The sequence below is a fragment of the Anolis sagrei genome, chromosome 6, assembly GCF_037176765.1.
Source record: "Anolis sagrei isolate rAnoSag1 chromosome 6, rAnoSag1.mat, whole genome shotgun sequence".
Taxonomy (NCBI): Eukaryota; Metazoa; Chordata; class Lepidosauria; order Squamata; family Dactyloidae; genus Anolis; species Anolis sagrei.
In genome coordinates, this window is record NC_090026.1 from 5,943,415 (window position 1) to 5,967,901 (window position 24,487).

General features: G+C 45.5%; 1 protein-coding gene across 1 annotated transcript in view; it reads left to right on the forward strand.

Moving 5' to 3' along the window:
• The window catches only part of DNAH2 (dynein axonemal heavy chain 2), a 202,285-nt gene that overhangs the window by 88,462 nt on the left and 89,336 nt on the right, over window positions 1–24,487 (forward strand). Inside the window, exons 23-42 of the mRNA XM_060779843.2 lie at window positions 89–252; window positions 439–600; window positions 1,738–1,841; window positions 2,306–2,462; window positions 4,008–4,090; window positions 6,611–6,791; window positions 9,165–9,303; window positions 11,981–12,198; window positions 12,421–12,519; window positions 14,051–14,176; window positions 14,673–14,783; window positions 16,598–16,786; window positions 18,551–18,654; window positions 19,267–19,456; window positions 19,704–19,884; window positions 20,600–20,727; window positions 20,811–20,963; window positions 21,738–21,863; window positions 23,356–23,574; window positions 24,021–24,138. Of these exons, the coding sequence (XP_060635826.2) occupies window positions 89–252; window positions 439–600; window positions 1,738–1,841; window positions 2,306–2,462; window positions 4,008–4,090; window positions 6,611–6,791; window positions 9,165–9,303; window positions 11,981–12,198; window positions 12,421–12,519; window positions 14,051–14,176; window positions 14,673–14,783; window positions 16,598–16,786; window positions 18,551–18,654; window positions 19,267–19,456; window positions 19,704–19,884; window positions 20,600–20,727; window positions 20,811–20,963; window positions 21,738–21,863; window positions 23,356–23,574; window positions 24,021–24,138 (2,952 nt within the window). The remainder of the gene's footprint in view (window positions 1–88; window positions 253–438; window positions 601–1,737; window positions 1,842–2,305; window positions 2,463–4,007; window positions 4,091–6,610; window positions 6,792–9,164; window positions 9,304–11,980; window positions 12,199–12,420; window positions 12,520–14,050; window positions 14,177–14,672; window positions 14,784–16,597; window positions 16,787–18,550; window positions 18,655–19,266; window positions 19,457–19,703; window positions 19,885–20,599; window positions 20,728–20,810; window positions 20,964–21,737; window positions 21,864–23,355; window positions 23,575–24,020; window positions 24,139–24,487) is intronic.

Consider the following 24,487-nt stretch of genomic DNA (forward strand, 5'->3'; position numbering starts at 1 on the left):
CAACACTTCTCACCCAAGATGATCCCAAACCCAGAGGATGAAGGACACAGATTCATTGGACTCTTTTTGTGCTATATTTCCCCATTAGGTCCTTTCTCCAGTGCTATTTCTGCTGATGATGCCCTAGAGCAAATTGCAGCCATGAGGCAATTGCTGGCCAAGATGAAGGAGGAAGAGAACACCCTTCGTTCTAACCTGGGCATCTTCAAGATTGATCAACCAGCCTCCAAAGATCTTCAAAAGTTGGAGAGGGTAGGATGGCGGAGGATGGCTTCCCTCCTCATTCTTTCTAAAGAGGGAGAAAATTTGCCTTGAGTCCCGCGATCTGCACCTGCTGATTCAACCTCAATAGAGAATGAGAGAGAAAGAAATTGTAACTCGTGGTGCAAAACTGGAGGGGGTCTCACAGGGCACTGATTTCTTCTGTGTGTTCTGCAGGAGCTGGACTACATCCAGCAAGTTTGGGAGATTACAAAGGAGTGGGAGGACCACTGGAACGAGTGGAAGATCGTCAGCTTCAAGACCCTGCAGACAGAAGTGATGGAGAACGTGGCCTTTGGACTCTTCCGGAAGCTGAATAAGCTGAGCAAGGAGCTGAAGGTAAGCGGGAACAGCAGGGTGGGTGCTGGATATTACTCAAGACATTACCAGGGTTATGCCGATCATTTTCTCATCTGAGAAGAAACTCCAATAGGGAACAGGAAAAGCATTTTGCAGCTGTGGCTTTTCTTCCTTTGCACTCTTTGTAAGTGAAACCATCCTCCAGGCATCTTTTGGCCTGTTGTGTTTACATTACATAGACCTTGGGAGAGAATGTAGATGCAACAAAACTAGTATTAAAGGGTTTGAGGGCTATGTGTTGTTGAAGGCTTTCATGGTTGTAACCACTGGGTGGCTGTGAGTTTTCCAGGCTGTCTGGTCATGTTCCAGAAGCATTCTTTCCTGATGTTTCGCCCATATCTCTGGCAGGCATCCTCAGAGGTTATGAGGTGTGTTGGAAACTAGACAAGTGAGGTTTATATACGAGGGTTGAATAAAAAGTAATGCCTCCAGCTTCATAATGCCATCAACAGATGGCATTACTGGTGTGCGGCAGGTACTGGCTTGTTCAGTAGACTCTCCTCTACAGTTTCATTTTGGTGGGAAGCCTTAGCATTGAATGATTGTGTTGTTAAAGTGTGAAATATGGAACCCTGCGTAGACGGTCGGTCAATGTGACTTAAGCAACGTGCAATCATTGAATTCTTGACAGCAGAAGGTGTCACCTCAACATCTTTAAACTTACTCACCCAACGATGCACAGTACTCACATCAACACAATCACCATAAATAGCTTACTTTCTCTGATGAATCTCCTTTGGAGTGACACCTTCTGCTGTCAAGAATTCAATGACTGCACGTTGCTTAAGTTGCATTAACTGACTGTCTGTGCAGGGTTCCATTCTTTGCACTTTAACAACACAACCATTTAATGCTAAGGCTTCCAGCCCAAATGGAACTGTAGAGGAGAGTCTACTGAACAAGCCAGTACCTGCCGCATACCAGTACTGCCATCTGTTGAGGAGTTACGAAGGTGGAGGCATTACTTTTCATTCAACCCACGTATCTGTGGGAGAAAGAATTATTGGTTTGATGCTGATAACTGGCAACCTGTGTCCTGCCACAAGCCAGAATGCAGCTGCTTTTGGGTTTTCTGCAGTCTAATCATCTTTCGACTATCTTCTTTCTTGACGCAAGGATCGCAACTGGGAAATAATTGATCATTCCAAGGCGAAGCTCGAGCAGTTTAAGAGGACAATGCCTTTGATCACTGACCTCAGGAACCCAGCCTTAAGGGAGAGGTAAGAGACTTGGCTCCTGTTGGCGCTCTGCCTTTTGGTGCTTGGAGGGATCTCAGCAAAGTGGTCAAGGTCTCAGGGAAAAGTCTGAATACGTGTCCTTCATTGTGGCAGAGATTCCTTAATTCTGCTTTGAGAGAGGTGTGGGTTTTACATCCCAAACACTTAGCAGTTCTAGCAACTTTTGGATACCTTTCCATATACACTGTGAGTCCGCAAAAGTATTTGCCTGCATCAGGGTTACCGGGGACAGGACAGCAGTGACATCTCTCATTCTTATAAAGGGAAGGTACTGGGGGAGATGAAGAGGTATCAAAGGCAGGGGATGACTGACGGAAGGAGGGAAGTGTTGCCCTCACCCACCCACGGAGAAAGTGAATGGATCTTCTGGATCTTCTGAAACACTCTGTTCTGTATCCTGGGAAGATATGTGTCAGTTGGACCAACCAATTCTGTCTTTTTTTTAGACACTGGGATCAGGTAAAGGACCTGGTCCTCCGGACATTTGACCAGGATGCTGAGGATTTCCGGTTGGAGAATATCATTGAGCTCGGTCTGGATAAACATGCAGCAAAGATTAATGAGATTTCTGCCTCAGCCACCAAGGAGCTGGCAATCGAGCAGGTAAGGTCTCCCGTTTCCTGCTTTGAGGGCCTTCTCGGTGGTGGCTCACAAGCTCAGGAATGCCTCCTTAGAGAGATTAGATTAGCCCCATATCTCCAAACTTTCTCTTCGAGCCTAAAAACATGGTTATTTACATGGGATTTTGACCTGGAGTCATGTAATTATGTCAACCATTGTTATTCTCCAAACTTTCTATTCGAGCCTAAAAACATGATTATTTACATGGGCTTTTGACCTAGAGTAATATACATGGACTTTTGACCTGGAGTCATGTAATGATGTCAACCATTGTTATTTGGCACTTTAGTTCATGTTGAAGAAACCCAATGACATACAGGTATGACTGTGTTTTAGAATTTTAAAAAATTAATTTTATCAATTGACATTGTTCATTGCAGTGTTCAGTCAAATTGTGTATTATTTTGTTGATACATAATTCTATTTTATGTGTGGCACCTTGAGTACTTTGTTAGCTGCCCAGAGTTCCTTTGGGGAGATGATAGAGGGGTAGAAATAAAGCTGCATTATTATTATTATTATTATTATTATTATTATTATTAACACAACAAAATGGGTCCACAGCAGAAAAGATCATTCCGCTGGCTGTTGTATTGGATCACACATTGAACACTTCCCAAGTGTCTAGGACTTTGTGATATATCGGAGAATAATGCGTGCAGATCCCAGTAGGGTGGCCTTTTCCTTCATAATAATAATAATCATCATCATCATCGTCATCATCATCAACAGTGGTGACAGTGAGTCACCCTGGAAAAGTCCTCTCTTGATGTTAACAGTTCCATAGCTTTTGTTTCCCACAAACAACTCAGTTTTTCATTGTTTTATTGCATTTTTGGTGAACTTTCTAATATTTTCACAAACCCCAGTGACATCTAGGCATTTGATGATCCAAAAATGTGGCAGTGAGTCAAATGGTTTTTTGTAATCAATCCAAGTTGTATAGAGAATGTTTTTCTGGCTTTTGCAATTCTCCAGTATCATTTTGTCAATTAGAAGCTGATCTTTTGTGCCCCTACTTCTTCTTTTTTTGCCTTTTTGTTCTACTGGCAAGATGTTATTTTCCTTCAAGTAATCCTGGATTTGATCAGCTATTATGCCTGTCAGCAGTTTGAACATTGTAGGCAGACATGTTATTGGCCTGTATTTTCCTGGTATTATCCCTTTTGCTGGATCTTTCTGTATCAAATATGTATTCCCAGTTGTTATTCATTTGCTGATGTTTCCAATTTGCAGCATCTCATTGATTTGTTCGGCCATTTTTGAGTGCAGGATAATCAGATTGTTTGCTGTGGAGTCATCTTGTTATGTTTCAAATAATATTGAGCCAGTTAATTGAAGACGAGCAGGAGGGCTGAGGTTGCATGGCCTTTGCAGAACCCACAGACCTACTTCATCCTCCCCGTGCCCCTCACTTCACCAGCAGGGCCTTCTTTAACACTACTATGTTCTCTGTGCCAAGTCCACCATGTCATATGGGCACTTTGTATCTTGTCTGTCCACCTGACATTTCCATCCTCTTTGCAGGCACTCAAAAACATTGCAAAGACCTGGGAATCGACCTCTTTGGACATTGCGCCTTACAAGGACAAGGGGCACCACCGAATCCGGTAAGTCTGTGCGGTGCAGCCCAACACAGGGATGAGAGAGAGGTGATTGCATGCCCTAGCATGCTAGTGGTGGTCCCTACCAGATTGAGCATCTCTAAATGCATTCTATATGGAGCTGCCTTTGGAAACCTCAACTACCCCTAATGTGCCAGTGGGTGAATCGTGGTGAGTGTTTATCACGAGAGCAAACATTGTCAGTGTGACAACAGCTCATTGGCCTTCCTTTTGGTGTCTGGGCAACATTGAAAGTGCTTGTTATTAATTTCTTTAAAGCTCCAATTTGTTTCGGATTAGGCAGGATAGGTAAGGCCCCCTCTCTCCCCCTCGGAGCCTGCTTGACTGATCTGGATGATCTGAAGGAGAAATCTCTGTTCTTTACGTTTTCACTGTGGCAGAAGCACAGCTGGTCGGGACGAGGGATGTGAATCTTGGCAGATTCCATTCTCTGTCACAGGAATGAGTAATCTGAAAAGTCTTCTCTCCGCTGGGTGAGAGCATAAGAGGTTTTCTTTCCTCTTTGTCGGTTTCAAGACTTTTCGTGAAAAATTTGTTTGCACCCAAGAAAAAGGCATTTTGTAAACAAATCTCACTTGCAGCAGTCGGCAGTTTTCTTGATGGAGTATCTCAGCATATCAAGAGTCATAGAGGATCAGAAAATGCGTGAATGCTCTTCATGTTGGGATGCGGAAAGGTCTGCTGCCGTTTGGAGCAGAAAGCAGAAAACAGAAAGCAAAAAAGCAGAAAGGCCCAAACACCTTCTAAAGATATTTATGTTTCAAGGAAAGGAGAAAAACTCTGTTTCAAGAATGAATGTCGTCCCATCTCCACTTCACTCCAGAAGAAGAATGCCTGCGGCAAATCTTGTCTTTTCCCCCAGAATCCACAGGCCTCAAGGAGAGGCCTGGGAGAGCACCTGGAGGAGAGAGAAAGGGGATATTTCCAACAGAACCTGTGTAGTAGGGTCACCATCTTCTAGGATGGGTGGCTTCTCCCACCAGCTTCAGAGGCAGAGCCATGCATCTGTCTTCGTGTTTGTGTTTCCATCCAGCCTCCACCAGCTCTTGAAAGTCCAGTCCTGCAAACAGCAGAGATTCTCCATTGTGGTCCCTGTGAAATCACACATATGGTATTTCCTGCGCCTGCACAGTTCGGAATCCGTATTGTCAAAGGCTTTCATTGCCGGAATCACTGGGTTGTTGTAGGTTTCTTCGGGCTATATGGCCAATGCTTGCCATAGATGCAGGCGAAACGTCAGAAGAGAAGGCCTCTAGAACATGGTCATATAGCCCGAAAAACCTACAACAATCCAGTTTGGAATCTTCTTGAAAACTTATTAGACACTTTTACGTGGTAGTCCCACTCACTCTCCCATAGAATGTATAGCCAGTGGGAGGGACTACAGCCTCAGTTCCTTTTGTCCACTGTTCTTGGAGCAGCTAAGGAATCTTCATCCCTTTGACTAGCCTCTTGATATTTGATCTGGACTGCTCTCTCTCCTGTTTTGACTTAGACTGTGTTTTGGACTACCTAACTTCTCCTTCTTGACCTGGACTATCTTTGGAACAAGCACCTCCCACTGCCTATATACTCTATGGGGAAAGTGGGCGGGGCTACCACCTTAACATGTCTAATACGTTTCTAGAAGATTGTGAACAGTCACGCAGGGGCAGGAAATACCCTGTATGAATTTCACAGGTGACCACTTGGAGAAACACTATTACAGGTAAGCAACCATTAGTAGCCGAGATGGCAATGAAAATGGGAGAAGAAGTCCAAAACGTCTGGAAGAAGGGCCAAAGTTTGCCCATGCCTGGGCTAGTTCCACTCTTATCCTCAAAGAAAGGCAAAGGCAAATTCTCTCTGAACAAACCTTGCCAAGATTCACCTTAAGGTCTCCACATTCAGAAATGACTTGAAGGCACATAACAAGAGTCTTCTTCATTATCTCTCAAGATGAAATGCAAACTAGATGACTAATCAATGCTTCCTCTTACTCTTCTTTGCTCCCCAACCTGTGTTTTGTAGCATCTTTGACTGGCAAAGAGCATCTCAGAATCTCAAAAGGCCAGTTTGGTGCACTGTTTATTAGTTTGTGGAGCCCCAGTGGTGCAGTGGGTTAAACCGCTGAGCTGCTGAACTTGCTGACTGAAAGCTTGGTGGTTCAAATCCAGGGAGCGGGGTGAGCTCCTTCTGTTAGCCCCAGCTTTTGGCAACCTAGCAGTTCAAAAACATGCAAATGTGAGTTACCTTCCTTGGTGGGAAGGTAACGGTGCTCCATGCAGTCATGCTGGCTACATGACCTAGGAGGCATCTATGGACAACGCTGGCTCTTCAGCTTAGAAATGGAGATGAGCACCATCCCCCAGTTGGACACAACTAGACTTATTGTCAAAGGGAAACCTTTACCTTTACCTTATAAACTTGATAAAAGTTTTATTTTTGTGTGTTTTTTGAAGTAGTTTTGGATTATGAATTCTTTGTTTCTGCGCAAGATTGATCATGACTTCTTTGTTTCTGCAGAGGCACAGAAGACGTTTTCCAGGCACTGGAAGATAACCAGGTGGCTCTGTCCACAATGAAGGCCTCACGCTTTGTGAAGCCCTTTGAGAAGGACGTGGACCGTTGGGAGCGCTGCCTCTCGCTCATCCTGGAAGTGATTGAGATGCTACTCGTTGTGCAGAGGCAATGGATGTACATGGAGGTGAGGAGACCATTGGCAGCCTCCCATCTTGCATTTTCCTTCCTTGCCTTGCACAACTGTCTCTGCCATTATCTCTTTAGTAGGGACAGAAGGCCATCTTGGTTGCAGGAAGAGACTCTTTGTGAGGCCTTTGGTGGGAATTAGCATCTCTCCTCTTGGGGCATAAAGAAGCCGCCCTGAGTCCCTTCAGGGAGGGGGGGGGGGGGCAAGTTAAAAATAAAATATTATTTGAAACACAGCAAAATTAGTACACAGCAAACAAGATCACTATGCTGGTGGTTCTATCGGATCACACGTCAGACACTTCCCAAGTGTCTAGGACTATGTGTTGTATCAGCAAATAATGTGTGCAGATATGAGTAGGGTGGCCTTTTGCAGCTGACAGTAATTTTGTCAGCGCCGATTGTGTTTAAGTGCAGGCCAAGTTCTTTAGGCACTGCACCCAATGTGCCAATCAAAATATTATTATTATTAATAATAATAATTATTATTATTATTATTTCGCATTATTCGCCGATACATCACACAGTCCTAGACACTTGGGAAGTGTCTGACATGTGATCCAATACAACAGCCAGCAGAGTGTCTGCTATGGACTCATCTTGTGGTGTTTCAAATAATAATAATTTATTATAAGAAGCAGATCCACTTTGGCAATAGCATCGTGTCTCTTAATAAATATTACTTTATGCATTGTTGAAGGCTTTCACGGCCAGAATAACTGGAGTACATAATGGAGTGTTATGTGGTTTCTGGGCTATATGGCCATGTTCTAGCAGAATTTTCTCCTGACGTTTCACCTGCATCTGTGGCAGGCATCCTCAGAGCATACAGGTGAAACATCAGGAGAAAATGCTGCTAGAACATAGCCATACAGCCCACAACACTCCATTATCTTATGTACTCATGTATAAGTTTAGACCGTTAGTAAACAATAGTACCACCTCCCAAATAGGTCAGTGTAAGTATTGTCCCAAAACCCTCATAAAAAAGGAACTGTTCTCTTTTCTGAGTAGAATGGCAAAAACTGAGAACATTGCCTGTCCCAGAGGAACATAAAAGAAGCACTGTATTCTGTCTGCTCTGCCATCACCTCATCCCTTTTTGAGTGCCTGGACAGGGAATTGGCAGCAGTGACCAGGACTGACTGACCCTCTATGGCAGTATAAGCACTTTCCCCTCTCTGCAGAATGACCCTCGAAATCCACAAGCAGGTGGACAATTTCAGCAGAAAGGAAGAAACCATGAAAATGAACAAAATCTGGCTACTAGTATTAAAAACTCTCTAAAATTATAGCAGTAAATAAAGAACAAAACTCAAACACAGGGGAACTCCAGACAAGAAACAATCAGGAACAGCTAATTACTTCTCAACAAAGGATTCCCCCAGGCCACACCTAAAAAATGTCAGTCCATCAAATGCTAATCAATTGAAACAGTCACACCTAGCTCCAACAGACAAGAGTTCTTTCTCCCACCCTGGACTTTCCATAAACATATAAACGCCATTTTCCTAGTTTCCAACAGACTTCCCAACCTCTGAGGATGCCTGCCACAGATGCAGGCGAAATGTCAGGAGAGAATGCTTCTAGATCATGGCCATACAGCCCGAAAAACTTACAACACTCAACTGGGTTCCTTCAGGGAGATAGGGCGAAACACAAATCAAATTATTTTTTTATTTATTTTATCCATGGGTTATATGAAAATCCACGATTTTTCCTCCCAAATCTGCTCTCAACTTGTACATAAAGTCAACTTCTATGTGAGTGTATATCACAAGTAGGCTGTTGTGAGTTTTTCTGGGCTGTATGGCCATGCTCCAGAAGCATTCTCTCCTGATGTTTCACCCACATCTATGGCTGCCATCCTTAGAGGTTGTGAGGACCTCTGAGGATGCCTGCCATAGATGTAGGTGAAACGTCAGGAGAGAATGCTTCTGGAGCATGGCCATACAGCCCAGAAAAACTCACAGCAACTCAGTGATTCCAGCCATGAAAGCCTTCAACAATATATGACAAGTGTTAGCAAGTCGTAAGAGAAGATCATTAGTGGATGTCACAGCGATCGCTAGTCAGAATCAACCCCTTCCTTCATGTCGCTCTGATAATCTCCTTCAAAGAGCAATTTTATTAGTCTCCCTTTGCAACCAAGGAAAAGAAAAATTATCCTCAACTTTCAGAAAATGTTGGAGGCCTGACACATAGAATCCATGGAATAGGAAACTGTGCCATCCAACTCCTTCTCATCCCATTCTGAAGTAACTATATGTCAATCCCCGTTGTTACCCTCAGGCCAAAGAGGCCAATGACCTTCCACTTTGATTTCATGTGATCTCCATCTCACCTCCTTCCTTCTGAATCCTGCCACCAGAATATCTTTTTGGGTGAAGACATCCGCAAGCAGTTGCCTAGTGAATCGTCTAGCTTTGACCAAATCAACAGCAGCTGGAAGACCATCATGGACCGCTTCGTGAAGGACAACAATGCTCTGCGAGCCACCCATTTCCCAGGTTGCTGCTACTCTGTCCCATCCTAGTGGAGGGCACGTGCCGGGGGGCAAGGGGAGAGTCCATAACACATGGCGGAGCGGGGAACATACGTTTTCATGTTATTGTGTTCTTTGGGAAGAACAGGTATGGAAACAATAGAGAGTCACTTAGACAGTCCTAATCCTTACTTACTTAATTAGGCGATCCCTTGTTGTCCGAGTAGGATTGTCTTCCAAGATTGGTGTCCTGGCGGTAGGTCCGTAGGTGACTGTGGAGCCTTATTCTTGACCTGCATGTTCTCCTGTAGTGAGGGCATAGGTTTCCAGGTGGAAGGAGGTCCTGGTCGGGTTTGGCTTAACACGCCTTCCTCTTGGCACGTTTCTCTCTTTCGCCCTCCATTCATGCCTCTTCAAATTCTACAGCACTGCTGGTCATAGCTGACCTCCAAATAGAGGGCTCAAGGGCCAGGGCTTCCCAGTTCTCAGTGTCTATGCCAGAGTTTTTAAGGTTGGCTTTGAGCCCATCTTTAAATCTCTTTTCCTGCCCACCAGCATTCCGTTTTCCGTTCTTGAGTTCGGAGTAGAGCAACTGCTTTGGGCATCCGGACAACGTGGCTGGTCCAGCGGAGTTGATGGCAGAGGACCATCGCTTCAATGCTGGTGGTCTATGCTTCTTCCAGCACGCTGACATTTGTCAGTGGACAATCCTATAGTCTTTGTTGGCTCTCAGAAAAAGTGCAAAAGAATGGAGAGGGGGGCTGGCTGGTTGGTTGGGCGGGAACATTAAACCAGTCAGTCATCATTATGAAAGTTCTGAAAGCAGCCATCAGCTCCTGAGTGCTCATTATCAGGAGATTTTTAGTTTTCCCATCGTAGTCCCTGTGAATCCACACATATGGTACTTTCTGCGCCTGAGCAGAACAGCTTCGGAATCTTCTAGACAAATTATTAAGCATTTTGGCGGTAGCTCCACCCACTCTCCCCTTGAGAGTATATATAGCCAGTGGGAGGAGCTACTGCCTCCAGTTCTCTTCATCCGCCGCTTCAGCAGCAGCTTGAGAATCTTTGTCTGTATGACTAGCTTTGGACTCCTTATTAGATTTGACTTTGGACTGTTTTACTTTATTGCTTGTGGATTCCTGTGGTTTTGGCTTGTTGGACTTGACCTGGACTGATACAGCTACCAAGGCTGCCACACTAAAAAAAGCAAAGCTTTCAAAATGATGGACTGCTGAACCCTTTCTTCATTGTGTTAGATCTTATTGGAGGGCTCCAGAGGATCACAGGGCTGTCTAGGCAATGTATGCTGGCAGTGGAGCATCCCTTATGTTGTTGTTATTACCCAGTCTCCTTCTAAACTGTTCAGCCTTTGATTGTGCCTACACCTGATCTCTCTGGGGATTCTGGGTCTGCCAGTCATCAGGAGAGTCAGCAAGAGATTTTAAGCCCTGAAAATGGGTGGTCTGAGTCTGAAGGCCACATTCCTGAAAGGCAGTTTGCTAGGGAAGCAAGGTCAGGAACAGATCTGAGCTCAGAGGATGAAAATGAAAGCCCAGGTGGACAGACTAATGAGCAGTTAGATAGGAGATTTACGTTCCGTCAACATAGAGCTTCTCAAAAGAGTTCATAGAATCATAGAGTTGGAAGAGACCTGATGGACCATCCAGTCCATCCTGCCAAGAAGCAGGAAAATCGCATTAAAAGCACCCCCGACACATGGCTATCCAGCCTCTGTTTCAAAACCTCCAAAGAAGGAGCCTCCACCACACTCTGGGGCAGAGAGTTCCATTATTGAACAGCTCTCACAGGAAGTTCTTCCTAATGTTCAGATGGAATCTCTTTTCTTGTAGTTTGAAGCCATTGTTCCATGTCCTAGTCTCTAGGGCAGCAGAAAACAAGCTTGCTCCCTTGTTTTCTGCTGCCCTGGACCAATGAGAAGTTAGATAGGAGATTTACGTTCCGTCAACATAGAACTTCTCAGAAGAGTTTATGAAGGTCAAGACGCCTATTAGCCAAGAAGTCCTTATCAGTTTCCCAAGGGAGAAGGCATGATTTTCTAGCGGGGTACAAATAAAGTTTAATAATATATTAGCTAGTCCAATAGATGGGTCTGTCAGTCCAGGCAAGGTTGGTGTTTGAGTATAGACCTATTGCTAAATCAAGGGATATCTAGTTCCATGGTCTGTGTTTCCTTTTGTTCATGTCTCATGATTCCAAGTTTTGAGGACTGTTCCTGAATTGCATGTTTTGGATTTATTCTGCATTTGTATTCCTGGGTTTTGACGCTACTCCTGTACTTTGATTTCTGTGGATTATTCCTGATATTTGGACTTTGGTTTTTATACTATTTTGCTGAATTGCTTTTCATATATATTCATCAATAAATTGCTTTGCTATTTTACCTTGGACTGGAATGTGCGTTTGGTGTACTTGAGGTGGTTCCCATCCTTGGAGTGCAACAGAGAGATATCTGAGCAAAAAGTCCCTGCCTCAAGGCATGAGGCAGCTTTCATAGGGAGGGAAGTTGGTTGATTTCTGGAGAGCTATTGAGGAATTAACTGTGGTCCAAATGAGGGATAGCAAGGGGAAGAGATGGGCAGTGCCTGCAGGGGCTTTTCATGATCTGCAAGCAGCTGGATGAGATGAGGAGCATCAACAAGGCCTCTTTGGACTCATTCTGAGACCTTTCCCCTCGGCAGGACTACTGGACAAACTGGTGGAAATGAACGCTTCTCTGGAAGACATCCAGAAGTCTCTTGACATGTACCTGGAGACCAAGCGCCACATCTTCCCTCGCTTCTACTTCCTGTCCAATGATGACCTTCTGGAAATCCTGGGCCAGTCGCGCAATCCAGAAGCTGTCCAGCCCCACCTCAAGAAGTGCTTCGACAACATCAAGTGTCTCAAGATGCAGAAAGTATGGGCCAGGGCCTTCGGGGTTCCCATTGGGTGCCACTTCCCTCCCCAGGGTGCTAAATTGCCCCTTTTTCTTCTGCTAAATATTGCAGCTAATTGACCGCTAGTCCTCTCCTTATGTTGGGCCCCTTTTTTAAGCAGGAACGCCAGCCCTCTCTTCCTGATTGGGAATTCACACTAAAATCTCTCTGTCATCTGCTCTTCTTCTCTTTTTCTTCCTCAGATTGGGAACACAAACAAATTTGAAGCTTTGGGCATGTTCTCTTTGGATGGTGAATACATCGATTTCACTCACTCGGTGCTCCTGGAAGGACCTGTGGAGGTGCGCCTTTCCTGCTCTCTCTTCCTGCCCGCGAAACTTAGCATAAGTTTAATTCTCCTTTATGAAACTGCAAATCTACAGCGTCAACTCAAAATCCATAGTGCACAATACTCAAAATTCTGTATTGGGCTAACCAAGACAATGCTTTTGAGATTTTCAACTTTCTAGGCTGGTGAGAGGAGGAATCTCACAATTGATCACAATGAGGAATTTATACAAGTGATGTTTGCAATAGTTTCAGCAGGATGACAGAACATGGTTCTGGAATTCTGCTTTGAATTCCAATGATTTGGGGGTTTAGGAGAACGATGAGCTCTCCTTCAGTCAATGCCATCAATGCAGTGTCGCTGTTAAAAAGGGATTGAGATGTGTTCTTTTTGCCTGGGATTTGGAAAATGTCTTGGGAAGGTATCTTCCAGAAGTGGATGTCACTAATTCCATTGAGGACTCAAGCTCATAGGAGGTGGGGGTCAGAGAAAGTATCTGGTGCCAGACACAAAGCACAAGTCCTTTCTTAGAGAGCAGAGCTCAATTTCTGTCCATGGGGCTGAGAACAGAAGAAGGAGAAGGAGACAGGGCCTCCATCAAAAGCTTACAAGCTGGACGAGAAATCCCTCTTGCCTTTTGCAGGATGTGGAGTTGTTAAAACTTGAATGGGAGCAATCCATGCACTCTCATTCACTCTGACCTCAAATGTGTGACGAAATGAAAAAAATCATGCATAGTTCACGTTTGATCAGCCCACAAGCTGTCTTGCCAAAGAAAGAAAATATGCCACAGAGATGAACAGAAAAGAACAAGTAGTTTACTCTTCGTAATTCAGAACAACATATGTACAATCATGTGATCAGTTACATCGACTTGCATAATGTCACGTATGAGAGATTTAAAATAGTATTGTCGAAGGCTTTCATGGCCGGAATCACTGGGTTGTTGTTTTTCGAGCTATTTGGCCATGTTCTAGAGCAGTGGTTCTCAACCTGTGGCTCCCCAGGTGTTTTAGCCTTCAACTCCCAGAAATCCTAACAGCTGGTAAACTGTCTGGGATTTCTGGGAGTTGTAGGCCAAAACACCTGAGGACCCATAGGTTGAGAAACACTGTTCTAGAGGCATTCTCTCCTGACGTTTCGCCTGCATCTATGGCAAGCATTTATGCAGGCGAAACCTCAGAAGAGAATGCCTCTAGAACATGGCCATATAGCCCGAAAAACCTACAACAACCTAGATTTAAAATAGACTTTCTTTGTCCATGTGGAGAATCGTCCCCCAGCAGTTCATGACACAAGAGCACACTCCAAAACATTTCTCTCTCTCTGCTTCGCTCTGCTTCTCTGCAAACTCCCGCACAGCTCAAGGCTGCAAAACGTAACAGTATCCAAAAGTCCCAGGCTCAGCTTGCTCCCTGGGCATAGCCCAACCAATCAGTTTCGCGTATCTTATTTTACAGTTGACACACACTTAACTGATTTCTTACATGCTCCAACAGAATTGTATTCCCAAATGTTCATTTCTGTGGCGCTTGCTCTTGCAGGATTGGCTGTGTGATGTGGAGCGGGCCATGCGCTGGACCTTGAGGGAGGTGCTGCGGAACTGTCGCCTCGCTTTGAAGAAGATGTTGACCAAGAGGGACAAATGGGTGAAGGAGTGGCCAGGACAGGTGACTCGGGAGGGGGGCAGAATTGGGACTGGAGGGGCTTGGCAGGGACACTGTGACCAGGTGAGGTGCCCCGTCATGCCTCTGTACAGCCTGCTACTCTTTTGTCATTCATGTCTGCGCCTCTGTTTGTATGGATTTTAACATGATCATGAGGTCAGGAGTATTGTGTTTCAAAACTCTATCTGTCTGAATCTGGAAGTCCCAGAGTAATTTGAAGTGTTCATTTTATATAACTTTTTCCGGCTTGTGATCCTACCAGTTCTTTGTCGCAGGCAGATGGTCTTTGTGGCACAAGTTCCAATGAATCACCTGAGCAACAGTGTTGTGCCTCTGCTTGTAGTCTGTCTGCACGATCTTCTTGCAGCAGCTGAGGATGTGATCTATTGTTTCATCTGCTTCCTTGCAGAGTCTACATTTGGGATCTGTTGCCGCCTTTTCGATTCTTATTATTTTATTATTTTTATATTATTATTGTTATCTATTATTACTATTTTAGATGGTGATCACTGCCAGCCAGATACAGTGGACGACTGACGTTAGCAAGTGCCTGGCCACCTGCAAGGACCGTGGGGACAGGAAATACCTCAAAGGCATGAAGAAGAAACAGGTGGGAAAAGGCAACGCTCAGAGAGCCACGTCAGTCAACTTGGGAGCATGGCAAATCTGTCATGTCCCTGGGCGTCTTTGGCTCCCTGTTGTGATTGCAGGTCTGCTTGGGAAGTTTTTCATGGTGTCTGGTAATGAACACATGCTCACACATGCTCACACCTGCCGCTGGCTTTTGCGTCTCTCCTTCTCAGATGTACCTCTTTGTTATTTGCAAGTGGCGTGAGGGTGGGAGAGCTGCTCCAGTTTGCTTTGGGGATGTGCTGTGGGGGGCCTGAAGCAATGGAAGCTGGAGAGTGAAGCACACCCCACTCTTTGTTCTCTGCCTCTCCAGTGTTTGGACTCCCTTGGCAGTGCATTCAAGGTGGGAATGTGCTCTTTTCCTGGGACATCTAGAGAACCAACATCTCCAAACAAAGGTGGTAGATGCTCTCAACCACTCTGGACATATGTTGCACAAATTGTGTCTGAGAAAAGGTGGCATGGGGTCTCTTTAACAGGCATGGGCAAACTTGAGCCCTCCAGGTGTTTGGGACTTCAACTCCCACAATTCCTAACAGCTTACCGGCTGTTAGGAATTGTGGGAGTTGAAGTCCCAAACACCTGGATGGCCCAAGTTTGCCCATGCCTACGTCTAACACCTCTGGGTTGCCTCATAATAACCTGCTGGCTCAGAAAAACAGCCTAAGAAGCCCACAAGCATCCACTCCATCCATGAATGAAGCTTGCACATCATGACACTATTGCTACCCTCAACACTTTTTGCCACTGGAGTATACGCCCTCCAAATGGGAAGTTTGGTTCCACAACTCTGTGTGTTTTTATGAACTCCCTGCAAATAACTTGCTCCTATTTTTATCTCATTAGAGTCTTTTAATCATTTTATCCCGTACATGTGGCCCACCTATTGTTATCTTGATTGCGTTTATTGGAATGTTATTTTATTATTGTGTTTATACTTTTTTAAATGTAATTTTGATGATGTTGTTTGATGTTTATGCCTTGGTTTTAATTTGCTGTAATATGTTGTCCGGGCTTGGCCCCATGTCAGCCACTCGAGTCCCCACCGGGGAGATGGTGGCGGGGTATAAATAAAGATGATGATTTTTTTTTATCGTGTCAGGGGCAACCAGACATTTGTATTACATTTCTAACAGAACAAAACAAACAAACAGACAAAACGCAAAGTTTGCAAGCTTGGTAGTTGATTAAATGTCCTTTGACCAGTATCTGGCCACTTGGAGTGCCTCTGGTGTTGCCGCAAGAAGGTCCTCCCTTGTGCATGTGGCAGGGCTCAGGGTGCATTGCAGCAGGTGGTCAGTGGTTTGCTCTTCTCCCCACTCGCATGTCGTGGACTCCACTTTGTGGCCCCATTTCTTGAGGTTGGCTCTGCATCTCGTGGTGCCAGAGCACAGTCTGTTCAGCGCCTTCCAAGTCGCCCAGTCTTCTGTGTGCCCAGGGGGAGTCTCTCATTTGGTATCAGCCATTGCTTGAGGTTCTGGGTTTGAGCCTGCCACTTTTGGACTCTCGCTTGCTGAGGTGTTCCAGCGAGTGTCTCTGTAAATCTTAGAAAGCTATGTCTTGATTTAAGTCGTTGGCGTGCTGGCTGATACCCAAACAAGGAATGAGCTGGAGATGTCACTGCCGTGGTCCTTTAACTATTGGCTGCTACTTCCCAGCGGATGTCAGGTGGTGCAATACCGGCTAAACAGATGATGATGATGATTGCATTGCAGTTGTACACCCAGGCTTTGTTTTGCTGTCATTTGCTTGGCCTCATTTTCACAAGCAGGCCTCTTTTTTGTGGGGGTGCAGGTCTCCATGTTAAACAAATATTCCGAAGCCATCCGAGGCAATCTGACCAAAATCATGCGCCTGAAGATCGTGGCCTTGGTGACGGTGGAGGTCCACGCCCGGGACGTCATCGAGAGGCTCTACAAGAGCGGCTTGATTGACGTGACGTCCTTCGAGTGGTTGAGCCAGCTTCGCCTCTATTGGGAGAAGGTGAGGGGAGCCAAGCGGGTGCCAGTCATGGCGGATGAGTAGCAGAGGTGGAGGGAAAGGATGGTGGGAAGGCACAGAGAAAGAGAGAAATGGGCAGAGAGGGAGACTGAGCAGGGAAAGACAAGAGTGTGGTTTTGCACTGGGGGCTAATAAGCTTCTGCTGCTGCTCCCTGCTGGACAGAAGGGGTGATCATCTCCCTTCCCTGCTCTTCCTCCATCCTTGCCTTTCACTTCCCTCTGCTGTTTGTGGTACAGAACCGCAGGAGAAGGCGGTGCTGCTGATGGAGTAGGTGTGACCTTGTGTGTCTGCCTCCTTCATTGTTCCAGGTAGTCCATGGATAAGGACAGGTGGACAGCAGACAGGCCCAAAAAATGCCAGGAAAGCTCCCATGCTGTGTGCTCTTTGCTTTCTTAGAATTGGAAGAGACAAAAATGCCACCCAGTCCAACCCCCTTCTTCCAGACAGGAAGACACAATCAAGGCCCTCCTGACAAATGCTCATCCAGCCACTGCTTAAAAGCTCCAGAGAAGGAGATTGAAACTTCAAAGCAGCATATTGCCCTATCAGAAAAGCTCTTACTATCAGGACATTTTTCCTAATGTTGAAGTTGAATCTCTTTCCCATCAGTTTGAGTCCATTGCTCCATGCCCTAGTCTCCTCAGTATGTCAACATGGCTCTCATGTCCTCTCTCAGCCTTCTTTTCTTCAAGCTAAACCTACCCCGCTTCCTAAGCTGCTTCTCATAGGGTTTGGCTTCCAAACTTTTGATTATGTTTACTTTGGAAAAATGGCATTCATAACCTTTTTGAAAAGGAAAGATGATGTCATGTCCTTTTGGCAAATGTGAGTCTCCATGAACATCTGGGGTCACCTTTTGAAAACCACTAGTCAAGGAAAGGCATGACCTTGCTAGAAGTCAACCCTTTGCAAAAGTGATGTTCACAACCATCCATGTAGTGGCACACAGGTAACTCAGCTGATAAACTGATGAACCATGTCTTTGAACTGCCAGGGACAAAAACACACATACACATTCTTAGCTAAATGAGTTTTGAAAATGTTTCTTTGAAGTTGAAATTCAAATTGCAGTTGCAGCTGCCAAAAACATACACTTTCCCTTGGAACCTCTTAGTTTAAAATATGCATTCAGAGTCCTCTTTTTTTTTTTAAAGTAACGTATCTTGTTTACTCATAAACATCTTGTATTGATTCGGTATTTGAATTGAGAACACAGGGCATCATTCTTAATCAATAGTCCAAAGTATTTAAGTATACATCTTATAAAAGTCCAATCTCTATAATTGTACTCACTGCTTTTCAAAGCAAACATATAGTAAACTGAGTCCCCTTCAGGGTGAGAAGGGCGGCATATAAATGTCGTAAATAAATAAATAAACAAATAAACTGTTCCTGCATAAGTCTAAATGCAAACTGCTTCTATTGATGTCCAAAGTCATACTGCATCCACCTCCACTGAGGTCTGAAACAAACTGCTAACATTGAAGCCCAAAAGCATACTGATAACAAAATGGTTGCCCTTCTCTTTCAGGCATTCTCATCTCAGAGGGTTTGGATTTAGGGGGTGGAATCAGGAGATTGCCCTGGTAATTCCATGCTTCCCAACCTGGAATATATTGCATCCTGCCTTTTTTTTGTGGACTGCCCATCTTATGATAGTCTCTAGGAGAGGTTGCATCCACACTGTAAACTAAACCATCTCATCCCGTCCCTCGAGATGCACCTGATGGAAACTCTCTTTTCAGGAGCTAGACGACTGTGTCATCCGCCAGACCAACACCCAGTTTGCCTACGGCTATGAATACCTGGGGAACTCTGGGCGGCTGGTCATCACCCCACTTACGGACAGGTACCCCATGGCATCAACCTCTGGCCTATTCGCTTGGGTGTGCAGTATGGCTTGTGAAAAAGCACTGTCAGGAAGGACAAGAGGGATGCAGGGGCGTAGCTACCAAAAATAGAGGGCAAAATACAAACATAGGGCTCATTGGCCCCTGCTCAAATGATGTCTTTTTTCAGCCATTATATTTCTAGGATTTTAGAGCAAGCAAACTGGAAATATTTTACTCCTAAAATCTGCTGAGTTTGCATTTTTATAGTCACTTTGCCTGCTTCTATTCTTTGGGCGCTTCAAGTATATTTATATGCACTCAACTGAATTTTTAAGCTACTCCAATCCTAGAGATTTGGCCAGCAAAGGAAAATATCACTGGGGAATGCAGAATTCTTAATAGAAAAAAACAGAACCCTCATTTTGCTCCCTCCCTTAGCTATACTTCTGAGGGCACATGGAAATGGCAATGGGGACCTATCATTTGTGAGGGTAGGCAAAGGAAACGGAGTAGCAAGTGGATCAGGAAAGAGTGAAGGAGTGAAAATCCAGCAGCAATATGTCCAAGGTCCTGCTCTGGAGAAGAGCCAACAGGGAGGCCAAGTGACACTCAGGTTGCTTCCTTCCTAGATGCTACATGACGCTGACCACAGCCCTCCACCTCCATCGAGGAGGGTCCCCCAAAGGCCCCGCAGGCACTGGAAAGACCGAGACCGTGAAGGACCTGGGCAAAGCCCTGGGCATGTATGTGATTGTGGTGAATTGCTCTGAAGGCCTGGACTATAAATCGATGGGGCGCATGTACTCTGGCCTTGCACAGGTAAGACGGATCTAGACCAGGCATGGGCAAACTTGGGCCCTCCAAATGTTTTGGACTTCAACTTGGAGTCCAAAACACTTGGAGAGCTGGAGTTTGCCCATGCCTGATCTAGAGCTTTCGAAATGTGGGTATGGGTCAGTTGCTGGTTCCAGCAGGCTGTGCTCTGGATGCGTTCCTCTAGTTGGGCTTTCTCCTGGTGCCCTCTGGCTTTCCTTGGCTCACGTCCATCGCCTTCCTCTCCTCACAGACTGGAGCCTGGGGTTGCTTTGACGAGTTCAATCGCATCAACATTGAGGTGTTGTCTGTTGTGGCCCAACAGATCCTTTCCATCCTCTCAGCTTTAGCTGCCAATATGACCCGCTTCACCTTTGAAGGCCACGAGATAAACCTGGTGTGGTCTTGTGGCATCTTTATCACCATGAACCCAGGTGGGTTGTGTTGAGCGAGTGGGCTTATTAACAAAAGACCCTCCCCATAAACGTATCAGAGTAAATTATTAGCAGCAGCGTGACCCAGCATCAGTAGCCAAAAGTGATAAAAAGAGCAAAAACACCCAGACCAATGTTATCTCATCCATAGGAGGCTTTTCTTTATAGTAAAATAATATGGTTGCACTATTTACAAGAACAAGGCTTCCCTAAAACCAATAAAGTTCTTTATACTTCTTTCTTTGCTTCCATGCTGGGCTTTTTTCTCATGCAGATAAACAGCTTTGCTCTCACAGAGCCTCTTCTCACATCAAACTTAGACAAGAGCTTCACACAGTAGCCTTCACATAAGAGCTTCAATGGCCTTCAACCTGGGGCTTCTCTCACAGTGAGGCTTTCTCATACTGAGGCTGACTAACACTGAGGCCTCCCTCCCTCACACTGAGGCCTACTAACACGGAGGCCTACTAAGCTACAGACACACCTGCTTATATGGAATTACAGACTTTACTGAGTCATTGCATCCATTTAAACCTTTCAGTGATTGACTCACATTTATGTAATTAAAATACCTAGTTACTTTTTAATATTTCTGGCAGGTTGTAAGGTGGGCTCAGAGACTGAGTTGAACTGAACTGAACACCAGGGGTGGGGTGGACACCTTCTTCCCTGTTTCCCAACCTGCACTCATGCCCTTCTCTGTGCCACGTGGCAGGTTACGCTGGGCGCACAGAGCTGCCCGACAACCTGAAGTCCATGTTCCGTCCCATCTCCATGGTGGTGCCCGACTCCACCCTCATTGCTGAAATCATCCTTTTTGGAGAAGGCTTCAATAACTGCAAGGTACTGCATGTTTGATGGACAACCCAGGCACAATGTTGATCTGCATGAGTGGTACTCCCTGAACTCTTTTCTTCCTTTCCCAGATCCTGGCCAAGAAAGTCTACACTTTGTATTCACTGGCTGTGCAGCAGCTCTCCAAGCAGGACCACTATGACTTTGGCCTCCGAGCGCTGACCTCTCTGCTCCGTTATGCTGGGAAAAAGCGTCGGGTGCGGCCTGACCTTGCTGATGAGGAGGTACACAGCCTTTGGTCTTCCTGGCCATGCTCCTGCACCAGACCACACTTTTGCATTTTGTCCAAAACATATAGAAGACCAAAATTTGGAAACTTTTATTATAAGTGATGCCTTTGAATAGGGGGAGGCATTGGGGGTTTCAGGCACCACCAAGTTTGTAGGTAATTTGGGGCTGTTTTGATGTGAAACATCTCCTCCAAAATGCACAGCCAATTTCTAATTTATTCTAGGGAGGCATGTGGGGGCTTGAGGACCTCCAGACGGCCTTCTGAGGCCATGAAATAAGGGCTTGAGGCCATACTTTCACCATCCCATTGGGCCAGTACAGAGAGTCCTTGGCTTATGGTTCCCAAGAGCATTGCTGTGCTTCCCACCCAACTCTGTTAATGCTGAAGAAATGCTTTGTGCCTGTAATATTTATTTGCATTTTTTATTTATTAATGGGCTTGTTCATTGCCTCCCACTGCTAGGGCTCCTGAGGTGATGAACAAAAGCAGGGAAAAACATCCTTTAAAATGGAAATGCTTCTCCTAAAACCAGTTGGTATTTTTTTAAATAAACAAAATGAGTGCTGTGTGTAGTAGTGACGATGGGGAGAATGACTGTCTACACCAGTTACAGGGGAGGGGGCTTCTCTATGTATGAGCCTTTGAGGGGTCTTGGAGGTCAATGTTGATTTGGTCATGGAAGACCTATTCCAGACCCCGTTGCTCTTCCTCTCCTTGCATTGACTTTTCAACCAGCTCTTCTCTTCTGCACCTGGTTCCTTCTTAGGTTCTCCTCATGGCCATGAAGGACATGAACATTGCCAAGCTGACCTCCGGTGACGTGCCCCTCTTCAACGCTATCATCCAGGACCTCTTCCCAGGCATTGAGTGCCCAGTCATTGACTATGGAAAGGTCAGCCTCTGTCCTGCCCAATTTTGCCTAGGGCAGCATTTCTCAACCTGGGGTCAGGAACCTGGGGGGGGGGGGTGTCATGAAGGGGTGTCAAGGGGTCGCCAAAGACCATCAGAAAACACAGTATTCATGGGATTTCTGTGTGGGAAGTTTGGCCCAATTTTATCATTGGTGGGGTTCGGAATGTTCTTTGATTGTAGATGGACTATAATCCCAGCACCTACAACTCCCAAATGACAAGGTGTATTTTCCCCAAACTCCACCTGTGGTCACATTTGGACATATTGAGTATCCATGCCAAGTTTGGTCCAGATCCATAATTGTTTGAGTCCACAGTTCTCTCTGGGTGTAGGCGAACTACAACTCCAAAACTCAAAAGTCATAGAATCATAGAATCAAAGAGTTGGAAGAGACCTCATGGGCCATCCAGTCCAACCCCCTGCCAAGAAGCAGGAATATTGCATTCAAATCACCCCTGACAGATGGCCATCCAGCCTCCAGTCAATGCCAACCAAACCCTTACAGTATTTCCTGTTGGTCATGGGAGTTCTGTGTGCCAAGTTTGGTTCCATCCCATCATTGGTAGAGGTCAGAATGCTCTTTGATTGTAGGCGAACTATAAATCCCAGTAACTACAACTCCTAAATGACAAAATCACCCTCCCTGCAACCCCACCTGTATTCAAATCCGGGCGTATGAGGTATTTGTGCCAAATTTGATCCACTGAATGAAAAAACATCCTGCATATCAGATATTTATATGATGATTCATAACAGTAGAAAAATTACAGTTATGAAGTAGCAACGAAAATAATTTTATGGTTGGGGGTCACCACCAAATGAGGAACTGTTTTAAAGCATCAAGAAGGCTGAGAACCACTGGCCTAGGGCTTGGTCTCCCCTTCCTAGGAAATGGGGAAACAGCCCCACCAATAGTGGAGACACTATCGTTTGGGGAAATCCCTCCCCTCTTATAGTCACTTTCTGGCATCCATCACCCTATAGCAGGGGTCCTCAAACTTTTAAAGCAGAGGGCTAGTTCACTATCCTTCAGACTGTGAACTGTCTGAAATGTCTGAAGGGGGGGGGGGTGGACTATATTTTGAGGAAAACATGCACAAATTCCTATGCACACTGCAGATATAGTGTATTATTTGTACTGCAAAAAGCATGAAAGAACAATACAGTTTTTAAAATGATGAACAGTTTGAACCAACATAAACTTACCAGTATTTCAATGGGAATGTTGGGCCTGTTAATTCAGATTGTTGTTGTTGTTGTTGTGGGACTTGAAGTTGTTGACCCTAAGTCTAAAGTTTAGACCAGGAGCCAAGTAAATGACCTTGGAGGGCTGCATCTGGCCCGCGGACCTTAGTTTGAGAACCCTTGCCCTATAGAAATGGCGAGGGCGGTAACATCTGCAAAGAGAGTGCTGTGTGCATACCTGTTCGATCTCAGGAGTGCTTTCCCTTTCCTCCTTCCTTTCCTCACAGATTAAGGAAATGCTTGAGGTGGAGTTGAAGGAAATGGGGCTCCAGGTGATCCCCTTCACCATCACCAAAGTGATCCAGCTGTTTGAGACCAAGAACTCCCGCCACTCCTCCATGATCGTGGGCAACACGGGCAGCGGCAAGACCGTCACCTGGCGGGCCTTGCAGAATACCCTCTGCAGCCTGCACAAGAGCGGAGACCCCACCGCCAACTTGGTCCGGGTCAGTAAGCTGTTACAGTGGCTTCCTTTGGCCTCGCTTGAAAGGCAGGCAGAGCAGAGCAGAGCAAAGAGCCAAATGGTGTTCTGCCTTCCTCCCTTGGCTCTGCCCACCGGGTTGCTTTTGCCGGACCCCAACCCTGCTTAAGGCTGTGGTTTCCCACTCTTCCTTTATCTCCCTTTGCTGTGTCAAGGGGTCTCTGCTGCTTGGCTTCTGTCTTGCATTTTTTCCTTGGGATGGGAGTCACGTTGAATATGGTTGATTGCCCTTGGCAGGAGAGAGGAGAGGCAAATTCCTAATAGGAACTCTGGCTTTCTTCTACCCAGGTGGCAACCACACAGGTGTTTGGCCAAGTCTTTGCTTCTTGCCTCCTTCTGGCGCTGACTTACTCTCTTCCCTCCTCCCCTGTTTCCTTCCCCTCTTTCCTTGCTGGGTGTGCCTGCTTCTAGGAGTTCGCCTTGAACCCAAAGGCAGTCTCCCTGGGTGAGCTGTACGGAGAGTACAACCTCAGCACCAACGAGTGGACAGACGGCATTCTGTCCAGTGTGATGCGAATGGCGTGTGCAGGTACTCCTCTAAGAAAGAAGAAAGTGATAGGGTAGAGGCACGGAAGGAGGGTTTCTCATCGTGGTCAACTGTGAATTGCACATATGGTAGTTTCTGCATCTGAGCAGACAGCTTCATGGAAGGAGGGTTCTACTATTTCTCTGCAGCATGAGAAACTGCCAGTGGAACCATCCAGATCAGACTCACCTATACAGGACTTATTTATTGTCAATAATAATAATAATAATAATAATAATAATAATAATAATAATCTTTATTTGTTACCCCGCCACCATCATGCGGCCAAGCCCAAATGACAATTACAATAAAGAAAAACCAAAAAACACAAACCGAAAAGACGAACAATAAA